General features: G+C 39.8%; 1 protein-coding gene across 14 annotated transcripts in view; it reads right to left on the reverse strand.

Annotated features, from left to right (window-relative positions):
- Positions 1-21,141, reverse strand: part of SNTG1 (syntrophin gamma 1) — a 525,702-nt gene that overhangs the window by 59,037 nt on the left and 445,524 nt on the right. For 12 of the 14 annotated variants that reach the window (XM_073331218.2, XM_073331225.2, XM_073331233.2 and 9 more), the window contains 2 exons: positions 17,826-17,942; positions 11,979-12,050 (listed from right to left, as the gene is read on the reverse strand). In XM_073331218.2, the coding sequence (XP_073187319.1) occupies positions 11,979-12,050; positions 17,826-17,942 (189 nt within the window). The remainder of the gene's footprint in view (positions 1-11,978; positions 12,051-17,825; positions 17,943-21,141) is intronic. The other 2 variants (XM_073331234.2, XM_073331229.2) reach the window with 1 other exon arrangement.

Consider the following 21,141-nt stretch of genomic DNA (forward strand, 5'->3'; position numbering starts at 1 on the left):
ATAACTGTTTGGGTCTGTCAGGGGGAATATAGGAGGGAGTAGAGGGAAAGGGGAGGATAGGAGATAACTAGGGTTAAGGGAGGAACTATGGAGAAAGGAAACATGGCAGACTAAGTAGGGGGAGCCCAGGGAAGTGACACAAGAGTCCATGAGGATAGCAGCAGGGGAAGGGACGAGAGCAGGAGCTGAGGAGGTAGGGAGAAGAGAGGCTGAGGCAGGCAGGAGCAGAAGTGAAGAGAACATTGCCCTACAGAACATGAAAATTAACTAAAGTAAACAAGGCTTTGGTCTCTGTTACTGGAGCTATCAATTAATAGAGCCTCCTAGGGTTGGATCCTTAGGTTGTCTACATTGCTCTGGCAGCATAAAAACAGACTAAAGGCAGCTGAAGTGCCTAGCTGAGAATTTTCTTTGCATCAGGGACTCTTTCAAATGTACACAACTTGTATAGCCAGCTCTTCATCCTTGCTTTTTCATCCCTCGGCATCAGAGCTGTGGCAAATGATTCCTCCCTGCCTGAATATCCCTTTGGCAGTATTCATAGGTGGTAGTATTTTAAGCAGCCTTGAAGCTGTTTAAAGTTATTTCTTGAGACCAAATTGGTCCACAGCAAGCTATGCTGATTGTCAAATAGTATGCGAAGAATCCAGTCTTATATCTATAGATTATATCTATCTGTCATGTATTTTTGTTTGCACTGGTGTGTCATGTTAGCTAAATGCACAGCTGTGTCCTGTATTTCTCCCTTTTTCTCATCATATCTATTTATATAATAAAAATATACTGAAGGAGTAAAATGAGTTATTTTTACCACCAAGAGTAATTATTCTGTGCTGAAAAAATTAAGGTCAGAGGCTGCTGTTCTAACTAGGAGTTTAATTTGAGTAAAGAATGCATCATTAGAGCACTCAAGATAAAAATGAAAAGAAACACATTTAGTGAGTCATGCACACAGGGATAGTTGGGAAGTGAGAGTTTGAAATATGACATGAGCCTTCTGTGCCTTCAGGTTGGAGCTGATTAGGAAGATAGTAAGGAAATAACTGCACTGATATGAATAATACCGTGCATAAACTCCAGCTGTTCACCATCCTGACACCTTGCCTGTGTGGACATAATCGTCCTCTATTTCATTTCAGAGCTAATTTGCCATCAGACTACAACTACTGCTCCATGCCAAATAAAATAGCATTTTTACTGTAGGTCTCAAAATATCTGTGATTTAACACCCAGGAACTAGAGAGGAGGTGATCAGACTACGAAGGGATTTACTCTTGATTGAAAGTGAAGACTTCTATGGTGGTAAAAATTAACTTTAGGAAATAAAGGCAATTTTGACTGTCCTGGATATAATATTTTAATCTAATTTGCATAACCTGCCTAAAAGATTATACCACACTGGATTAAAAATTTTAAAAAATGGTCTACATAACAAAATGTTTAATTATGTAGTGCCTTTTATCTCAGAACCTCAAAGCATATTATATTTACACAGGCTAATATTTACAACACATTCCCTAAGGGCACCCACCATTTTAGCTGGATCCACATTGTAGGTCTGGGCTGAAAATATGGGCCTACCTCTATAGTGGTGCTGTAGCAACCCCTTTCTTGGTCTAAGGCAGGGATCGGAGACCTTTGGCACACAGCCTGCCAGGGTAAGCCCTCTGGCGGGGCGGGACGGTTTGTTTACCTGCTGTGGCCGCAAGTTCAGCCGATCGCAGCTCCCACTGGCCACGGTTCACCGCTCCAGGCCAATGGGGGCTGCGGGAAGCGGCAGACTGCACATCCTTCGGTCTGCACTGCTTCCTGCAGCCACCATTGGCCTGGGACGGCGAACCACGGCCAGTGGGAGCTGCGATCGGCCGAACCTGCGGACGCGGCAGGTAAACAAACTGTTCCGTCTCTCCAGGGGGCTTATCCTAGTGGGCCGCGTGCCAAAGGTTTCTGATCCCTGGTCTAAGGGTTTCTCTTGGTCAATCCTGCTGCGTGTAAAGAAAGCCAGAATTGGATGGTAGTTGGCAGAGCACTACACAGAAAAGACAGAATCTGTTAAAATAAGTTTCTTCTTGCTTCCATCATTGAAAACATCCCATCCTACCTACTTCCATTCTTTGTCTTTCTCAGATTTTGAGACACTCTAAATGCTGCATCTTTATCTTGGACAAAACCACAAGTGCAAGGCAAACCTGCCTGAGTGTAGTAGTTGGGAAAGTCTAGACCTATGTTTGGGAAAATAATATTCACACATTTTAACACCAGAAGCAAACAGTAGATCATCTAGTCTGACTTCCTATATAGTACAGGTCATAGAATTTAATCCAGTCACTCCTATATTGGGTCCAATAACTTGTGTTTGAGTAAACCATATTTTCCAGAAAGGCATCTGGTCTTAATCTGAAGACTTCAAGAGATGGAGAATCCAGTTAATCCCCTCACTTTTGAAAATGTGTATCTTATTTCTAATTGGAATCAGTCTTGCTTTTACTTCCAGCTATTGTTTCCCATTATGCTTTTCACTAAACAGCCCTTTGGTACCTGGTATTTTCTTCCTAAGGTACGTATATATCATAATCAAGACACTTCTAGATCTTCTTTTTGATAAACTAAGCAGATTGAACAGTTACATCTTTCACTGTATGGCTTTTTTTCCCCAGTCCTTGAATAATTTTTGGAGCCGCATATATTTATATTGACTTAATATCCTTTTAATGGGGCTCAATATTACTCTTCTACATATTTCATAATGAACAACTCATTCTAATTTAACTGGAATTTGTTTGATAAATGATGCAGTTTGGACCTACTATGCAACATCTGTATTACATGGTAAAGTCTAATATGCCAAATTGAAATTCTTTAATATGAATAGTCTTTATAAAGTAATGCAGATTTTTTCAGGGTATTTAGAAGACTTAGCACAGAGTTCATATTTATTTTGATGTATATTATTGCCTTGATGAAATATTCACATCAGCTTTTGAAATAATTATTTTATTCTAAAAACTTGGAATTAGAATTAATGGGCCACATATTTTAATTGAAAGTCAATGGAAGCTGCATTTAATAGTCGTCTAACTTAATTAGGTATATTTTCTACACAGAAAAAAGAGGATTATAATAACTACATACCTCTTGGTATTATAAGGATTAGTTAGTTGAAGTTTATATAGTACTTTGAATATATTATTCAATATTCTCCTCTAATATTAAGTATTGTAATAGCGGTGTATATTTTGTAGGATCAGGTAGTTCATCCTCAACCACTTATACCACTCTATATGTTTGTATGTGATAAGGAAGAAACTAAACTTTCCCACATGAGGAAAATCAGTGTTCTGGCCTAAAAGAGAAACTTGTGGTGGATGTCTCTAATCACAACTAGTTTGCTGCTGCCTCATTAGAGCTGTAGTCAGAGTTGGGAAAAATGAGGGGAGAACTAAAGATGACCTGGGACAAGTCTGAAACAGGTTCTCCCATTGTGTCATTGGTATGCCTTGGAATTATAGGAGGGATATTTAGTGGGGAAAGTTGCCAGCATATATCAGGAGAAAAATGCTAGTATAGCACTCAAAGTTAAAAATTATGTATATGCTGGTGACCGAAGTTTTTTAGCCTAACACACTGAAAACATTTTTAAGGGATAACTCATTCTAAGAGAGACTTAGCTAGGTGAGTCTGATATGATCACTAAGATGTTGAATTGCCTGCTATAAAAATATCAGTCAAATAAGTTAAAGTGGGAGGCTTTAAATGTGCCTTTCCAAATACATGATTTTGGTAATACTGGCAAATAAATAAATCCTCAGCACTGGGGAGGAAAGACTGTCAGATTACTATCCATCTGTCAAATTACTATCCAAATGAATAAAGTTGGATTTTTGTCACAGCTGTCATGAGAGTCAAGACATTTACAGATTTTCAGAAGTTATTCATTGCTTTTGAGATTTTGGGACTTTTGTGTGCAAATGAGTGGGAGGATGGATTTTACTTACAGCAAAACAAAATTCCTTAGGACTGCAAAGCTGCACCCTGAACTCCATGGTAATAGAAAACATGAGTTCAGAAACAACTGGTAGAGACGCAAGGAATCAAAGCACTGGGCTCTAGCAGCTCTAATTCCCAAAGCATAAAAGTTGTCCCATCCCTGAGATAAACGGAACATTTTCTATAATTTGGAAAGCCGTGTGAATAAAAGACAATTTGGCAATTCCAAAATACATCTGACATTTTAGCATATATATTCCATGATTTTCTCTCAGAAAACCTACAAGGCAAACCTCCATTCCTTATCGATGTACAATTTGCTATATGCATCAAGATTCCTGTTGGAAGAGTACTTAATAATCCTCCATCTCTATTGAGCAAAGCACCATGCATGTTCTTAACAGGAATGAACTTAAGCTTGTGCATAAAGTTAAGCATGAGCAAGTGCTTTTAACGAATCATGGTTTAAAAGATTTTTGTTGTGCCTCCTCTGAAGAATAAAATAACCTGACTCAGATTCAACCTATTTGATAAATGATTTGTTCTCCTACGACAACTCCTGAGTGGGACACAGTTCATGAAAAAATAAGGTTTACATATTTGTGTAAATCAGTGGTATTTATAGTTCTGCAGTACTTCCCTTTGTGGTATTAAAACTGCTTTATAAACATAATTTGATTAAATCTCTCAACATTGCTGTAAGATTGGTTAAAATAGGCATAGTGCCACCTATGAGAAATCTGAAGGTCAAAGATATTAAATGGCCTGGAGAAAATAATAAAACAAGTCTGTGACAGTTAGGGAACTTTTTCCTAAAAATTGTCACGACTTTCAAAATCCATAGAATGTATTTAGAAAAATATGGTTGGTTTAAATATTTAGAGTGGCTATAAACATAATATTAACAACAACAGAGAAGGAACACAAGACAGATTAGGCAAAGACAAGGTTAAAGAACATTCAGATAAATTAAATGTATTAAAGTCAGCAGGGTCTAATGAAATTTGCCCTAGGGTACTTAAGGAACTAGCTGAAACAATCTCAGAAGCATTAGCAATTATTTTCAGGAACTCATTGAGGATAACCTAATTTCCTTCTTTTATAAGGTTACCAGCCTAGTGGATAGGAGGAAGTAGTAGACATAGAATCACAGAATCATAGAATTGTAGGAGTGGAAGGGACCTTGACAGGTCATCTAGTCTACTCCCCTGCACTTATGGCAGGACTAAGTATTATCTAGACCAGTGGTTCCTAAATTTCTTCGGCTGCTTGTGTAGGGAAAGCCCCTGGTGGGCCGGGCCGGTTTGTTTACCTGCTGCATCCGCAGGTTCAGCTGATCGCAGTTCCCAGTGGCCGCAGTTTGCTGCTTCTGGCCAATGGGAGCTGCTGTACGTCCCTCAGCCCGCACCACTTCCAGCAGCTCCCATTGGCTTGGAGCAGCGAACCGCGGCCACTGGGAACCACAATCGGCTGAACCTGCGGACGCAGCAGGTAAACAAACTGGCCCGGCCTGCCAGGGGCTTTCCCTGCACAAGCGGCGGAACAAGTTTGGGAACCACTGATCTGGACCATTCCTGACAGGTCTTTGTCTAACCTGCTCTTAAAGACCTCCAATGATGGATATTCCACAACCTTCCTAGGCAATTTATCCCAGTGCTTAACTACCCTGTCAGTTAGGAAGTTTTTCCTAATGTCCAACCTAAACCACCCTTGCTGCAATTTAAGCCCATTGCTTCTTGTCCTATCCTCAGAGATTGAGAACCATTTTTCCCTCTTCCTTGTAACAACCTTTTATGTACTTAAAAACTGTTATCATGTCCCCTCTCAGTCTTTTCTTCTCCAGACTAAACAAGCCCATTTTTTTTTAATCTTCCCTCATAGGTCATGTTTTCTAGGCCTTTAATCATTTTTGTTGCTCTTCTCTGGACTTTCTCCAGTTTGCCCACCTTTTTCCTGAAATGTGGCACACAGAACTGGAAAAAATACTCCAGATGAGGCCTACTCAGCATGGAGTACAGTGGAAGAATTACTTCTCATGTCTTGCTTACAACATTCCTGCTAATACATCTCAGAATGACGTTTGCTTTTCTTGGCAACAGTGTTACACTGTTCACTCATATTTAACTTTTGATCCAGTATGACCCACTGCTCCCTTTCTGCAGTACTGCTTCCTATGTAGTCATTTCCCATTTTGTATATGTTCAACTGATTGTTCTTTCTTAAGTGGAGTACTTTGCATTTGTCCTTATTGAATTTCATCCTGTTTTCTTCAGACCATTTCTCCAGTTTGTCCAGATCATTTTGAATTTTAATCCTATCTTTCAAAGCACTTGCAACCCTCTGTAGTGGGGTGATCACCCGCTGTGGCCTTAAAGGAGAGGGCTGTGGCTTGGAGCAAGCAGTTCCCAGGCTGACTGTGGGAAACAGGCTCCGCTGTGGCCATGACCCAATCAGGGCTCAGCTTGCCCTTATAAAAGGGCAGTGGGCCAGGAGCAGAGAGAGTCTCCTCTAGCTGTGGAGGGAGATGGGCCTGGCTGCTGGGGAGTGTACCAGGGTACCTGAGGTGAAGCAGGTTTGGGGAAGGCCAGAGGAGCTGGGAGGCTCCAGAATGGAAAAGCCCCAGGCTGCAGGCCTGGCAGACGGCCTAAGACAGGGTACTAGGTTTGCAACAGGACAGCCCATGGGTAGGCAGAGACAGCAGGTCCAAACCCTCCTTGCCTGTGATGATTGGCTTATACCTTGCAGTCTGCTCCAGTGCGTGGGGGTTCATTGGTGATTGGCAGTAGACAAAGACTGAGGTGAGGTGGGGATAGTGGGTGTGGGTTCCCTGGGGAGGGGAGACCCAGAGACTGTGGGGGTACTGCCAGGGAGCAGCACCCTGGGTAAAAGGGGCACCAGGGTCTGGGAGGGATACGGGGGGCCAGCGGCAAGTGGGACACTGGCCTGAAGAGGGCTTTCCGGAGGCTGGAATGGTTATTCCCTGGATGACCAGCAGGAGGTACTGCAGTCATGAGTCGCCACACCATGACACCCTCCCAGCTTGGTATCATACACAAACTTTGTAAATGTACTCTCTGTGCCATTATCTCAATTACTGATCCAGATATTGAACAGATCTGGACCCAGAACTGATTCCTGCAGGACCCCATTCACTATGCCCTTTCAACTTGACTATGAACCACTGATGACTACTCTCTGGGAATGGTTTTCCAACCAGTTATGCACCCACCCTATAATAGCTCCATCTGGGTGCCACATTTTAGGAAAGATGTGAACAAATTGGAGACAGTCCAGAGGAGAGCAACAAACATGATAAAACGTTTAGAAAACATGACCAATGAGGAAAGGTTAAAAAACTAAGCACATTTAGTCTTGAGAAAAGTAGAATGAGGAGGGATTTGATAACTCTTCAAATATGTTAAGGGCTATTTAAAGAGGATCACAGTCAATTGTTCTCCATGTTCACTGAAAGTAGTAGAAGTAGTGATTGGCTTAATCTGCAACAAGGGAGATTTAGTTTAGATATTAAGAAAAACTTTCTAACTATAAGGATAGTTAAACATTGGAATAGGTTACCAAGGGAGGTTGTGGAATCCTTGTCATGGAGGTTTTTAAGAATAGGTTAGACAAACATCTGTCAGGGATAGTCTAGGTATACTTTGGTCCCCCCTCAACACACAAGGGATGGATTAGATGACATCTTGAGGTCCCTGCCAGCCCTACATTTCTATGATTCTCTATACCAATATAAGGGCATAGGTGTATAGAAAGATAATGACACTGATTATTATATTTCATAGAATCATAGAATATCAGGGTTGGAAGGGACCCCAGAAGGTCATCTAGTCCAACCCCCTGCTCAAAGCAGGACCAATTCCCAGTTAAATCATCCCAGCCAGGGCTTTGTCAAGCCTGACCTTAAAAACCTCTAAGGAAGGAGATTCTACCACCTCCCTAGGTAACGCATTCCAGTGTTTCACCACCCTCTTAGTGAAAAAGTTTTTCCTAATATCCAATCTAAACCTCCCCCACTGCAACTTGAGACCATTACTCCTCGTTCTGTCATCTGCTACCATTGAGAACAGTCTAGAGCCATCCTCTTTGGAACCCCCTTTCAGGTAGTTGAAAGCAGCTATCAAATCCCCCCTCATTCTTCTCTTCTGCAGGCTAAACAATCCCAGCTCCCTCAGCCTCTCCTCATAACTCATGTGTTCCAGTCCCCTAATCATTTTTGTTGCCCTTCGCTGGACTCTCTCCAATTTATCCACATCCTTCTTGAAGTGTGGGGCCCAAAACTGCACACAGTACTCCAGATGAGGCCTCACCAATGTCGAATAGAGGGGAACGATCACGTCCCTCGATCTGCTCGCTATGCCCCTACTTATACATCCCAAAATGCCATTGGCCTTCTTGGCAACAAGGGCACACTGCTGACTCATATCCAGCTTCTCGTCCACTGTCACCCCTAGGTCCTTTTCTGCAGAACTGCTGCCTAGCCATTCGGTCCCTAGTCTGTAGCTGTGCATTGGGTTCTTCCGTCCTAAGTGCAGGACCCTGCACTTATCCTTATTGAACCTCATCAGATTCCTTTTGGCCCAATCTTCCAATTGGTCTAGGTCCTTCTGTATCCTATCCCTCCCCTCCAGCGTATCTACCACTCCTCCCAGTTTAGTATCATCCGCAAATTTGCTGAGAGTGCAATCCACACCATCCTCCAGATCATTTATGAAGATATTGAATAAAACCGGCCCCAGGACCGACCCTTGGGGCATTTGATCATGACAAGTAATCTACTCTCTTTTCCCCCCTTTAATAGAGCACTGCTCTATGGAAACTTCCTTCTTCTCTCATCTTGCATCTTGTTCAAATCTTAGAATTCCTTTAGGTTTTCCCTTTACATGGTTTGTGCTGATTAACTTTCATGATCATTCCAATATATATCTAACTAACCCTCCATTTTGCAGTTCTTTATGGATATCAAGATGAAGGGACTCACCTCTCATATTAAATGAATGAAAAGGCCTACACCCCATTTCAATGTGTAAATTATGGAGTAGGTAAGATTTTTGTTTTCCATCCAAAGGGGGAAAAATATGTTTGTGGAAATTTCTGCATATCATCCCATCAAATGACAAGGCTTGCTTCCCTATGGAAAGGTCCACAGCTTGCTCATAAACTTGACCAATCCCCAGGGATCTACAGAAGACCAGGGTAACTTTCCTTGGCTCCTGAGAAGAATAGTTGTGTTAGAACCCCCTGGATTCAGCTGCTTCTGTAACCACAAGAAGGTGCAGGGTGGGGGAGTGGTCTGTGGTACAGGTAAGAGACTGTGGGGTTGGAGGGTTTTTTTTTCTCATAGGCCATCCATTTCTCTCTTTGGTCCACCCAGTTTCCAACCCCTCTCTTGACACAGAAGCCAGATGACATGAAGAGGCCTTTGCAGTTTTTGGAAGGATGGTATATAGTGCTGAGAGGGTGGCTGTCACAGAAGGAAGGAGATTTTTCTCTATGTTGAAAGCTAAGCAAAACAACTTAGGCTAAGGCATTGCATTCACATCTGACATTCCTGCCCCCTCACCCAAACTCATTCCTTAAGGAAAACAAATTCACAACAAAAGTACACAATGTACTAGGGAAGGAGTTTGGATGTGAGAATAGACAATGTAACTAAGTCATTTTTCTTAGCTGCATCTATTTCAGTTATATCCATGGAGTGTGTCTAGAAGCATGCACTGCTAAAATCAAGCAAGATTTATGATGCTGACAGAAATCCTGAATAACCTCCAATCTCTACAGAGACCTTCTGCGCCATTGGTAATGTGAAGCTGAAACTGCATATTTTTTAATGCTTTTATATTTAGACATAACAGAGGCAAAATCCATGGTACAGACTGCAGGACTGGGAAAAAATGGATTAATGGAAGAGTAAGGTGATTTTTACTGTTATTTTTTCCCCCACAAATATTTCACCTAAAGAATCCACTCTGGCTCAGTTTCAGACTTCAATAGCTAGCCCAGGCTTGCAGATAACACAGAAATAATTAAATATTAATTAAGTAGTAAATATATACTGAAGATTTTCTCTCCCTCTTTTCTTCTCCACCACCCACCCACCCACCCATTTTATTTTAGCTCTAATTGTATTATTATGGAGTAGTTGAAAAAATCTTAGGCAATAACTGGGTAAGGCCATCAGCCCAAATTAAGTTCCCTTGGCATTGTTTCAGTGGCATAAAGAAAACTTAAAAGTTGCCCTTAGAGAAACCCTCTCTCTTAGGTGAATCCTCTAGTGATACACAGCCAGTATGGCACATATTATACCATCTACTCCTTCCCCCTGCACATAGATGGTGTTGTCAGGCAGGCCGGGAAGTGAGAGGGGTATGGCCAGATAAGCCTGCAGTCTGTTGCTCCTTAGCCAGCCAAATGATTCCTAAAGGACTGTTCCAGTTGGCATACATTAGAGTGGGTGCAGAGCTATTCTAACATGGGCAGAGAGCTGTTTTAAACCCCAGCCAGCCTCAGCAGCCAGGCAAGAAGAAAGGTGACTTAACAGGACTGAATTTTCTCTTTATGGAAGCCTAGCTTCTGCTATTCATGGGAGAGAAGGGGTGAAGAAATCTGTATCATTTGGAAAGATGTTCAAGGATGACCTCCTAGGGAACAGAGGAAGATAGGGGAAAAGGAGAGATGGTTAATGGGGAAAAGGATGAAAAGAGTAAGCAAGTGAGGGAGGGAGCAAGTTAGCAAAGAAGGGAATGGAGGAATAAGTTTAAAAATTCTAAAAGGATCTATGTAATATTTGTATTTGTTGTTTTTAATTAAACTTGTATAATAAATGTTTGGATGGGACATTGTCTTGGTACTGACTTCATGAGCACTATTTGTATGAGAAAAATTACTCATGTCCTTAACATTACTGCAAATATTTGCATTTGACAGAATTCTTGATACTTCCACCAAACTAACATTTTAATATAATGTAACTGGGAACTTTTTCTAACACAGTATTTACAAAGGTTGCTATTAAAAAGTCAACATTTCAGATAAGTTGCCACGCCATGGAAATATCACAATTGTTGTCCTATCACAGTGCTGACAAATGATAAATGACTTCTAATACAGGCCATGTTAAAAAGTTGAGAAATGATCAAATTCCCTTCCACATGTATCAGGGAGAAAAAAAATAAGGGAAAGTATCGTTTCAAATGTATGGAAAGGAAACATTTCCATAATCTCTGTTTTGTTTTCTCCAATTTTTACATTGCATTTAAAAAAAAACGAAAATTATTACACCCCTAGAGAATGTTCAATTTCCGTGATGTTTAAAACATAGAATGTCAATATATAATAAGCCTGAAATGACATTAAATATATAATATGCAATACTGTTACATGCAACATGTGATCCCCTTTAAACCTTGCCATTTGCAGAGATAACTGTTTAAACATTATTTAGTTGCTCATTCTATGTATTGAGAATATAGCAAATGGAGTAAATTATAGTAAAAGTGGTAAATGACAAGTTTTTAAGAACACCTATGTATACATTTTCAGAGCTCTATCCAGGCCACAGGTACATGGGTGCAACCTTCTGTGGCAGTCAATGAAAATTGCATTCATGTATCTGAGGGCAGAATCAATGCCAATTTTTGTAGTTGCTCAGTTTAAATTATTTATATTCGCTATATTGGTTGTGAAGTATAAAATGATTTGCCAATGTAAAATACATACTAGATCATGGTGAAAAAACACTTTCCCACGTGGACAGTAACCCAGTTAAACTCATTTTACATCCAATCCTGCAGCACTTTGGAGAAACTTTGCTCATCATGTACCCACTCATGTCAATAGGAGTTTCACCATTGACTCCAAAGGGAGAAGGTTCAAGCTCTTCTTGACAGCATGCTGTGCAATTTATCTAGCTATGATGTTTTCCCCCTTGCCTTTCAGCTGCCACCTCCATAACTTTTTACATTTGCTCCTCATACCTTGAGAATTTTGCACATGATCTCATAAACTGAAAATGTTTTTTCAGCTCGTGTCCAATCCCACGTGGTGACCTTGGAAAAACCAAACAAAAATACAGTAAACAATGTATTTTTTTCTTATTGATACAGTTCATAGACCATTTCATCCTGTCCCAAAGATCTTCTTTCATTGATACACTGTGTATGCACAGAAGAGATACAGAACATTGCCTTAGAGAACTGTTACCAGCCATATTGACACATTTAGCCCTCAGGTAGGCAGTGCTGAGAAGGCACACTACCCCACAGGGAGCCCAAAGAGACATTGTACCTCAGCGAAGCACTGTCCCTCCCTGAGTATCCTGAAGCACAGTGGGACTTTATTCAGGCAGTGTCATCCTTTAAGGTGGTGCAACCAGCTTTTCTGTAGGATCAGTCTGTTGGCTGATAGAGAGTGGGGTGGGGCCAAGCCTCCATTTTCTTTTTGCTGCCTTTGGAGTATTGTTGGCTGCTGCTGATGCAGTCCCTGAGCAGTCCCTGAGCTCTCCTAATAGACCTTTGCACAGGACTTGTAAAAAGGGAATTATTTTTGCGTTTCCCCTCACTGAGCAGACATGTAAAGGCCTGTTGCACACTGCCCCTATGTAGTGTTATTTTTATTATTTATATTGTGGTGAGGCCCCCCAATATACACAAGGACACTACTGTGCTAAGCGGTGTACAAACACCTAACAAAAGACAGTTCCCAAAGTTTTTACAATCCAGAATTTAAGATAAAGACGACAGATAACAGATGGAGAATCATATTTGTGCTAACAAGTGTCTACTCTTGCACCCCTTCACACCTGAAGCTCTGAAAAATACTTCTGGCCTACCTAAAAGTTTATCCCAGGATATAAAACTTATTATTACAAGTATTAATTTTAAAATAATTGTATTACACAGAAACATTACAGATTATAATAAAGAGCCAATAAAATGATATAAGGGTTAATGAATAGGATTTAGAAAGGACAGAAAGAGACAGCTAACTTTATACAGTGTAGAGAAGAATCAAGAAAGATATGATCACACTCTACAAATACATTCAAGGAAACTGAGAGAAGGAAAGAAAGGAACTATTCATAGTCTCAGAAGACAGAGGAACAAGGAACAATGTTCTGAAAAGTTGAGGTTTTATATTTGAAAAAAAGTTCTTAACTGTAAAAGAAATTGGACAGTAGAACAGAACCCTATGAAAATGGTTGAGACATAATTGCTATTGATATTCAAGAACAGGACAAATGACAGAGCAAATGTATTTGGTCTCCAAGACTTGAAAATAAAAATATCCTTTAAAATGTCTGAGAGAACTTAACCCTTTACCTAAGTGAAACAACAGGCATGCATGAGAGAGGTTTGTTAGATTGTTGAGGTGCTATTGTGGGAAGGCTTGGGTAATATAGCAATCCGGGACTTTATAAAGTGTTTCCCCACTTTTTATGTTGTATCATGCACAATTTGCTTAACTATTTTATAATGATTACTTCAAGATAACTATTAAAACACCAAGATGTTTGCTGGTATCATATACATTTCTATTGTTCATCTGTTTTCTACATAAATGAGACCTGCTAAAGGATAACACCGTGTCTTTATGGTTAATTTGATTATGGAGTTGCATGACAAATGTGCTAATAGTACTAAATCTTGTTGAGCATATTGATTAAAATAATTGAAACTGACACAAGAGAAGCACTAGCCAATCACTTTATTTTACTAAAATAAAATTCAGTAATGAAAAGATCAAAAAGATTAAAGTGTTATATTTGCTCTTTTTATAGAGTTCTAATTATCTGCAGTCCTGTACATTACATGGTTCCCCCTCCCCCCCGTTTCTATTACAACAAACGATAAAAAGGATATTTAGATTCAATCATATACATCCAAATCCTGCAGTCTTTACTCAATCAAAAACCCCATTTCTGTGGAAGGGACTTTTGCTTGTGTAAACAATGCAGGATTTGGCCCTTATTTGTTTTCTCTAAACCTCTCTTTTATATCCTTAATTACATTTAGTAGGGAACAAGGGTGTTAGCACTGCATAGAGTATAATTAATTTCTTATCTGGTCTGTAGCCTATTAAAGTCTTGGTTTATGGGTGGCAATCAGCGAAGCCCATACAGGAAGCCCAACAAAGGAAGCTTTCCTTAGTATGAGTTACCATCGTGCAAACCTTTATTCATACAAATAGTCCCCTACCTCACATGAGTAATCATAATAAAGTAAATGGGACTACTCATATGAATAAAAATTCTCATAGTGTCAGGTCCATATGTTTTATGTTTGATAAAATGTACTGCAAATATGTTATAAATACGTCAGCATATGTACACGTACATGAGGACAGTTAGATGCTGTTAGTTGACAAACCATATTTGATAGAGTGCTACTACTGAGAAATAGGGAATTATGTGAAAATATATAATCACTTTGTATTTGAATCTTACTTGGCTACACAGAGGAATAAGGACAGGTGAAGCACACACTGCCCATACAGAACCTACTCAGACCCCAGCTCTGCGCATGGGGATGGCATATAGGACACTTTACCCTCTGAGCAAGAAGAGGGAGAATAGGTAGAGCCCTGGCTTCACCTCCTCCCAAACACTGTCCAGCGTAGTTGCCTAAATGCAAGAATACTTTCTCAGGAGCAGAGGAAGAACTGTGAACTCAGAGAGTGTCTGAGACACAACGCCTTTCTGCACTTGCTCCTGGGGTGGCCATCCAGGGCTCAGTCTAAAAGGCCAGTCTTATAATGAAGATTGGTTTGGAGAAGAAGATGGCCTTTTTCCTAGTGAGAGACTTCTTTTAAGGTGCAGAGTTTATTCTGAACAATGTGTATTCAAAGCAAAAGGTAACTGTAAATTCAAATAGTTCCAAGAGCTTTGGAAAACTGTTGTTTTCCTGTTTTGTTAATATCTATTTAACACAATTGCCTGAGTAACAATTAGGAGAAATGTTTCAGAGTAACAGCCGTGTTAGTCTGTATTCGCAAAAAGAAAAGGAGTACTTGTGGCACCTTAAAGACTAACCAATTTATTTGAGCATAAGCTTTTCGTGAGCTTCATCGGTCTTCTGCAGTTTCCACAGTATGCATCTGATGAAGTGAGCTGTAGCTCATGAAAGCTTATGCTCAAATAAATCAATTAGGAGAAATGATATCTTTGTTAAAGCCTTAACACACCTCTCTTCACTTACAGCTAAAAATCTATATCTGAGACCTCCAACACTTCAACAGTAAAATCAAGGAGACCGGACACACTTGATCATTCTAAAATATAAAAAGCAGCAAGGAAATAAGTTAAAGAGGCAAAACTACCTACCTTTTAGAACTGAAAAAAAAAAAAATCAAAGAAGATAAAAAGTGCCATGGCTGCTTTTTAGGAGAAAGTGTTATTTTTCAAATGGGAAGGGGGAAAAAAGAGCAGATAACTCACTCTGTGCCAGCACATGCACTCCTGGTATTACATAGTTTATCACAGGCCAAAAAAGAAACTTTCTGTGAGAGCTGCTTGTAAAAATATTGGCAGCACATCCCTGGTTAGAAAGCAACTTGATTCAGGGAGCTTACGCTACAAAAAACTATAGTCCTTTTATGACTCCCTTTTAAGTAACCCATAATTAGAAGCTGAAAAATTGTAGTATTGAAACAGTTTGATACTAATCTTTGAAAATTAAAAGAAAAAAAAGAACATACATAGCTGTCTGATTGCAGACATAACATTGTGAACAAATGTGTTGTGGTTATAAAACGTGACATTTTTATAACTATTGCAATCTTTGAAAATAAAGCAATTTTGTCCAATACCCCCAAACATGCATGCATTGCACTTACTGTCTGGTGAAAATGACTCACCCAAAGTTGTTTTTTTTTAACACACTCTTAGTGTCATTCTCTTTCAATGTGCTCTATAGGACATACAATTTTACTTCGGTTTCCTTCCTAGCTCATGGAGAAAAGACCTTTTTTTCTCTGGTTCTAAACTCTAATTTTGCTTTGCCTGTCTTAGAAACAAGGGCCAGAGTCTGATACCCTCTGATACTCTTACTGGGTGGGATACTTTGCTGCACAGAACTTGCAGTCCAGGAGAAAAGAGGGGTAAAGTGGCTTTAAGCCCTGGGAACTGTCCAAGTTACACCAGCCTTTTGGGGCTGCCCTAAGTGCAGCACGACTGCCTGGAATCTCTGCAATACTGAGTGCTGTGGTCCCTCCTGCCCCTAGCATATCCGCTTTGTGTGTGTGTCGGGGATGGGGTGAGGAGGAAGGGTTATGGCCATCTTCTACAAGTGTCTGTGCCAAGAGAATCCTTCCATGGCTAGATCCAGAGCCTTTAGAGCCACTTTATGCTTCTTGAGCCTTTTACCCAGTGTGAAAGGGCCAGACTAGCAATGAAACTCTCATCCAATGTCAACCCTCATGATTTCTATGTGAGTTTGGCCCAGGGCTGGAGGCAGTCAGGGATGTGAGAATCTCCAGCCCTCTTGCAAATGCCAGCTTTTCCTGGGGGACAGACCCCTTCCGATTGGCTGTCTTCCCCACTGCCCCACCTCCTGCAGAACAGTATAATATTTTTATGAAAAAAAAAACTTCATAAGTCATTCCATTGAACTCAGTAGGACTACTTCTTGAATAAGGTGCTTCTCCACACCAGTAAGAACCTCAGAATCTGGTCCTGAATGAAAAACATTTTAAAAAAATCAGATCTCATTGAAAAAGTTCCCTCCAAAACTAACAAGTGAATGATTGTGCTGTCTCGGGGTCAGATTCAGTCACGCTTATTCACAGTGAGTGGTAACTTTCAATCTGCTCTACAGGACATAGAAATGTACTTCTCTTTCCCTCCCAGCTCATAGAGAAAAGACATTTTTTTCCTCCGGTTCTAAGCTTTAATTTTTCTCCACCTCATCTCAGAACCAAAGGCCTGTGAGCAGCTCCACTGAAATAATTGAGACTTCTTGCTCAGGTCCTGATTCATCAAAGCACCTAAGCATAGGCAGTATAGCTAATTCCAAAAGTTCAAAAATCATGAGATCCTCTTGTGTTTTCGGTCTGTCTTTTGAATTTTTAACTCCCCTTGCCACTCCCAATGTGTGTGACAATTGATGTGCTTATCTTAAGCACATGCTTAAATCTATTCCTATCCAATAAAACCCTTAACTGTGTGTTTTACTGTAATGGGACCTCAGGACTGCTTAAATGTTTTGCTGAACAGAGATTAAAAAAAAACTGCTTAAATGCTTTGTTGAGTTAGGGCTCAAGTGAGGCACTACTCAGCATGAGTAAGAGTAGTAAAAATTGGCTCTAAACCTTTTGCTGGTTAAATTTAAATTACATCAACGATATTACTCAGTCCACTTTTCCCTTCCCCTTCCCCTCTGCTGCTCACACACAGTATAAAAAAGTAACATTCAGGATAAAATCTGGAGACAGAGATGTTCTGAAAATTCATTTCCTCAGCATGCAAAAGGCTCTGGTAGTCCCAATGCCTTCAGCTGTCTGAATCTGGAAGGCTGGCTATCATTCAGCACAAATCTAACCAGTTTGCTTCAGGCTGGTTGACCTTTCCATAGTTAGCAGCAAACAATGTGTTTCCCTTCCAACTTTGCCAAGTGCTCCAGGTAAGTGGGCAGAAAGGTGCTTACTAGCTGCACTTCATACCTTTGATAATTATTTTACAGAACTTTAACATTTTATTCCCCAAAATTTTTCACTATTATAGAAGACATCCTGGTACACAGAGGAAAGATCCACCTATCACTGTGTAAAACACTTGTATGCATATTTAGCGGGGAAAAGTGTATTTAAAATATGAGAAATATACTTACTGGAGGTGCTATAAATTTGTAAAGAGAGGAACCCCTCAGAGCTAGAAACTTTGGTGTGTACATTCGGTCCTGAAGGGAATCTTGTTCCCGTTCTTCTGTCCAGCCCATATAGACTATCTGACGGAAAAATCAGTAGTCTTGATGAATTCCACATACATTACATGTTCATCATACACATTATGCTGATGCCCTTCAAATCCTATTTAACTAAAGATCCTGAACAGGTGACTCAAAATTACATATTTTTAATTCATTTATAATTACATAATCACGTAAAGAAAGCCTATTCAAATGGGAAACTGCCAGAACAAACTTTCATTGTACAAACAAAAGTAAAAGGCAGATATATATTCAGCAGATATCAGAGGTTTATCATCCCATAAAAAAATTGCTGGAGTCATTCTAAATATGCTGAAAATTCAAATGAAAGGACCTTAATGAAACTGAAGTGTAAGAAACTAAGTAACCGTAAAGCTAGAGTAAATATCAAGTAGCGGTTAAAAGCTCTTATTTGTGTAATCCTGGGTGGTGGTCTGTCACCTTCTGTGGAAAGAAGGGATTCGGTATGAGAGAGAAGGCATGCTATTTGTATTTCACAATTTTATAACTTCATCCAAGGACCTTAACATAATTATCAGACATTAATCAAATATCATGGTATTTGGTTGATATTATTTTACCAATCTGACATACAGCTAAACTAAGGGTCAGCAAACTTCCATGATTTACCCCAAACTACACAGCCTGTAACTGACAGAGTTGTAAATTAAAACACAGTAGCAGTATACTTCACTTATCGCTATAAAACAGATTTCCACTATAGTATGAATGAAAAAATACAAGCTAAACCACCCAAATATAATGTATACATATTAAAATTGAAATATTGTATACACCTCATCAACTGAATGCAGCATAGAATTATTCATGTTGTTAGTATACTATCTACTTTAACTATGTACTCCAGTTCAAAAGTCTTAAGTTAGAAGCAACATGCCCATCTGAAACTTGGAAAGTATAATTATAATTTTAAATAATTGGGTTAAGAAAGGAATGCTACCTAATTTTTACTTTGTTTCAGGGTTTTTCTTTTTGTTGTTAGTTTTTGCTTAGATAATATTATTTCCTCCTGCATAATATATTTGAACATTTTCTAAGAACTGTAACAACTATGAAAAACAGAGATAGACCCAATGGCCTCTCTGCCAAACAAAAAAAATAGGCCAACTCCCCTTTCACCATCACCAAAGGCAGAGCAAGGAAAAAGAAGGAACACTGGAGTAACACTGTTATTTCATGGTATAACTACAGCTACACGAACCAGATACAATTTTGTGATTGTCTAATGACAACCTTTGGTTACTGTATTTATTCAATGGGAGTTACTGAGTGGATCAACCCTTTTGAAACTCAGACCCCTTATTTAGGTGCCTAACATGGATTTAGGAGTCTGCCTTGAGGCACTTTTTGAAAATTTTAGCCTATATTTACACTGTATTTAGAGAGCTGGGGATTCCTTAAAACCACTATCTCCTCTTTGGAAATTGATTCATTAAATTAGAATGTAACTATACACCCATCTATGGTATGTGAATGACTCAAGACCAAAAGTAGAAGAACCAGAGTATTTCCAGGGTACTGGTATCCATAGCTGTGGAGAAACCATGCACAGGGACATCCATGAACACCTGATAAACTAATTTCCAGTGTAGAAAGTAAGATACCACAGAAAATAGACAAACCAATATGTATTTCATATAGAACTGTTAACGAAATAGACCTGTTAATTTTAGAGCAATAAGATTGTATAATTTGTTTCTACCCTAATAAAGCATGGACTTTTCTCTGTTCAGGGTTCTGATGTATTACAGATTGAGTAGGGAGATACAAAGGCCCCAGTCTGGCCAATGCTAACGCATGAGTAATTTTATACACATTAGTCGTCAATAGGACTACCTAAGTACAGCAAAATTACTAATGTGAGTAAAATGACTCACCTTCCTGTTTGCACAGTTTGGGCATGACTCAACCTATGCTATTTCAGGATCCTGGATGGAGAATGTTCCATTGTTTTTTAAGAGCAGAAACAACATACACAAGTTTATTGCTCCAAAATTAATGGGTCTATATATTAATACCAGCTCTAGGGGTATGTCTACTCCGCAGTTAAACACCCATGGCTAGCCTGTGTCAGCTGACTTGGGCTCCTGGGTCTCAGGCTAAGGGGCTGTTTATTTATAGTAGCCATTCAAGCTCAGGCTGGAGCCCGAGCTCTTGGACACTCCCACATCATCGGGTCCCAGAGCCTGGACTCCAGCCCAAGTCTGAATGTCTAAACAGCAATTGCCCCTTAGCCTGAACCCCACAAGTCTGAGTCAGATGACACGGGCAATGTAGACATATCCTATAGGGTTTAAATGTGTTTCTGCTTCATTTTCTTGTTGCCAGTGTTCTGTCAGACATCAGACTAAATTATCATTATGGTCCCTTCTGGCCTTAAAATCCATTAACTCAATGGGTCCCGTCCAATGAGCAAAATTAAGCATAAAGCCTAATCCTTTTTTGTAAGATTCCAAGGGAAAAGTTATATTACACATTTTTCCTAAGAAGTGAGAGAGACGATCGGAAGTACAGTGAGGCAAGGTTTAAAGAACTATTCCACTGAAAACCCTAATTTATTTCCCTTTATTAATGGTACTTGGGATGTCATTCACAGTGCCAGAAAAATCAGATGTATGTGTCTGAGATTTCTCAGGAACCTGAGGAGGCAACTGACTTAAATGCCACTACTCAAGTGAGTAAAATTATTCACACATATAAGACTTTGTATAAGGTTGTGACAAGAGTTAGCAAAATATTCTTGCTGGTGTCAGATAAATGGCAAAATGATTGTTGATTTCTGGAGATTGATACAGTTGGAAGGAATTAAACTGAATTTAGTAGGTTCTAGCTTTTGATTGGTTTCATTGGAATTGGATACACAGTGAGATACCACTAGACAGGCAAAAGACCTGTTAAGCAAGTCTATCCGAAACAAAGGAATGTGTGTTTTACTCAATTTACATATAAGTAGTAAACAGGGTCCTTAAGACAGCAGGGAGAGGAAATGGAGTAAACAGAACAATTTTCATTTCAGCACACGTAAGTGAGAGAAAGGGTGTGGAGCTTCCTTCATCACCAGACTCCGTGTCACCTTCCTCACTGCTTGAATAAACATTACTTGGAGTGGTAACCTTCAGAAGAAAATAAAGGGGCAGAAACCCCCAAGTTCTCTCTTTCACCCAAGAAGACAAATGCAGCTGTGCCTTTGGGAGGC

This window comes from Lepidochelys kempii, chromosome 2 (genome assembly GCF_965140285.1).
Source record: "Lepidochelys kempii isolate rLepKem1 chromosome 2, rLepKem1.hap1, whole genome shotgun sequence".
Classification (NCBI taxonomy): domain Eukaryota; kingdom Metazoa; phylum Chordata; order Testudines; family Cheloniidae; genus Lepidochelys; species Lepidochelys kempii.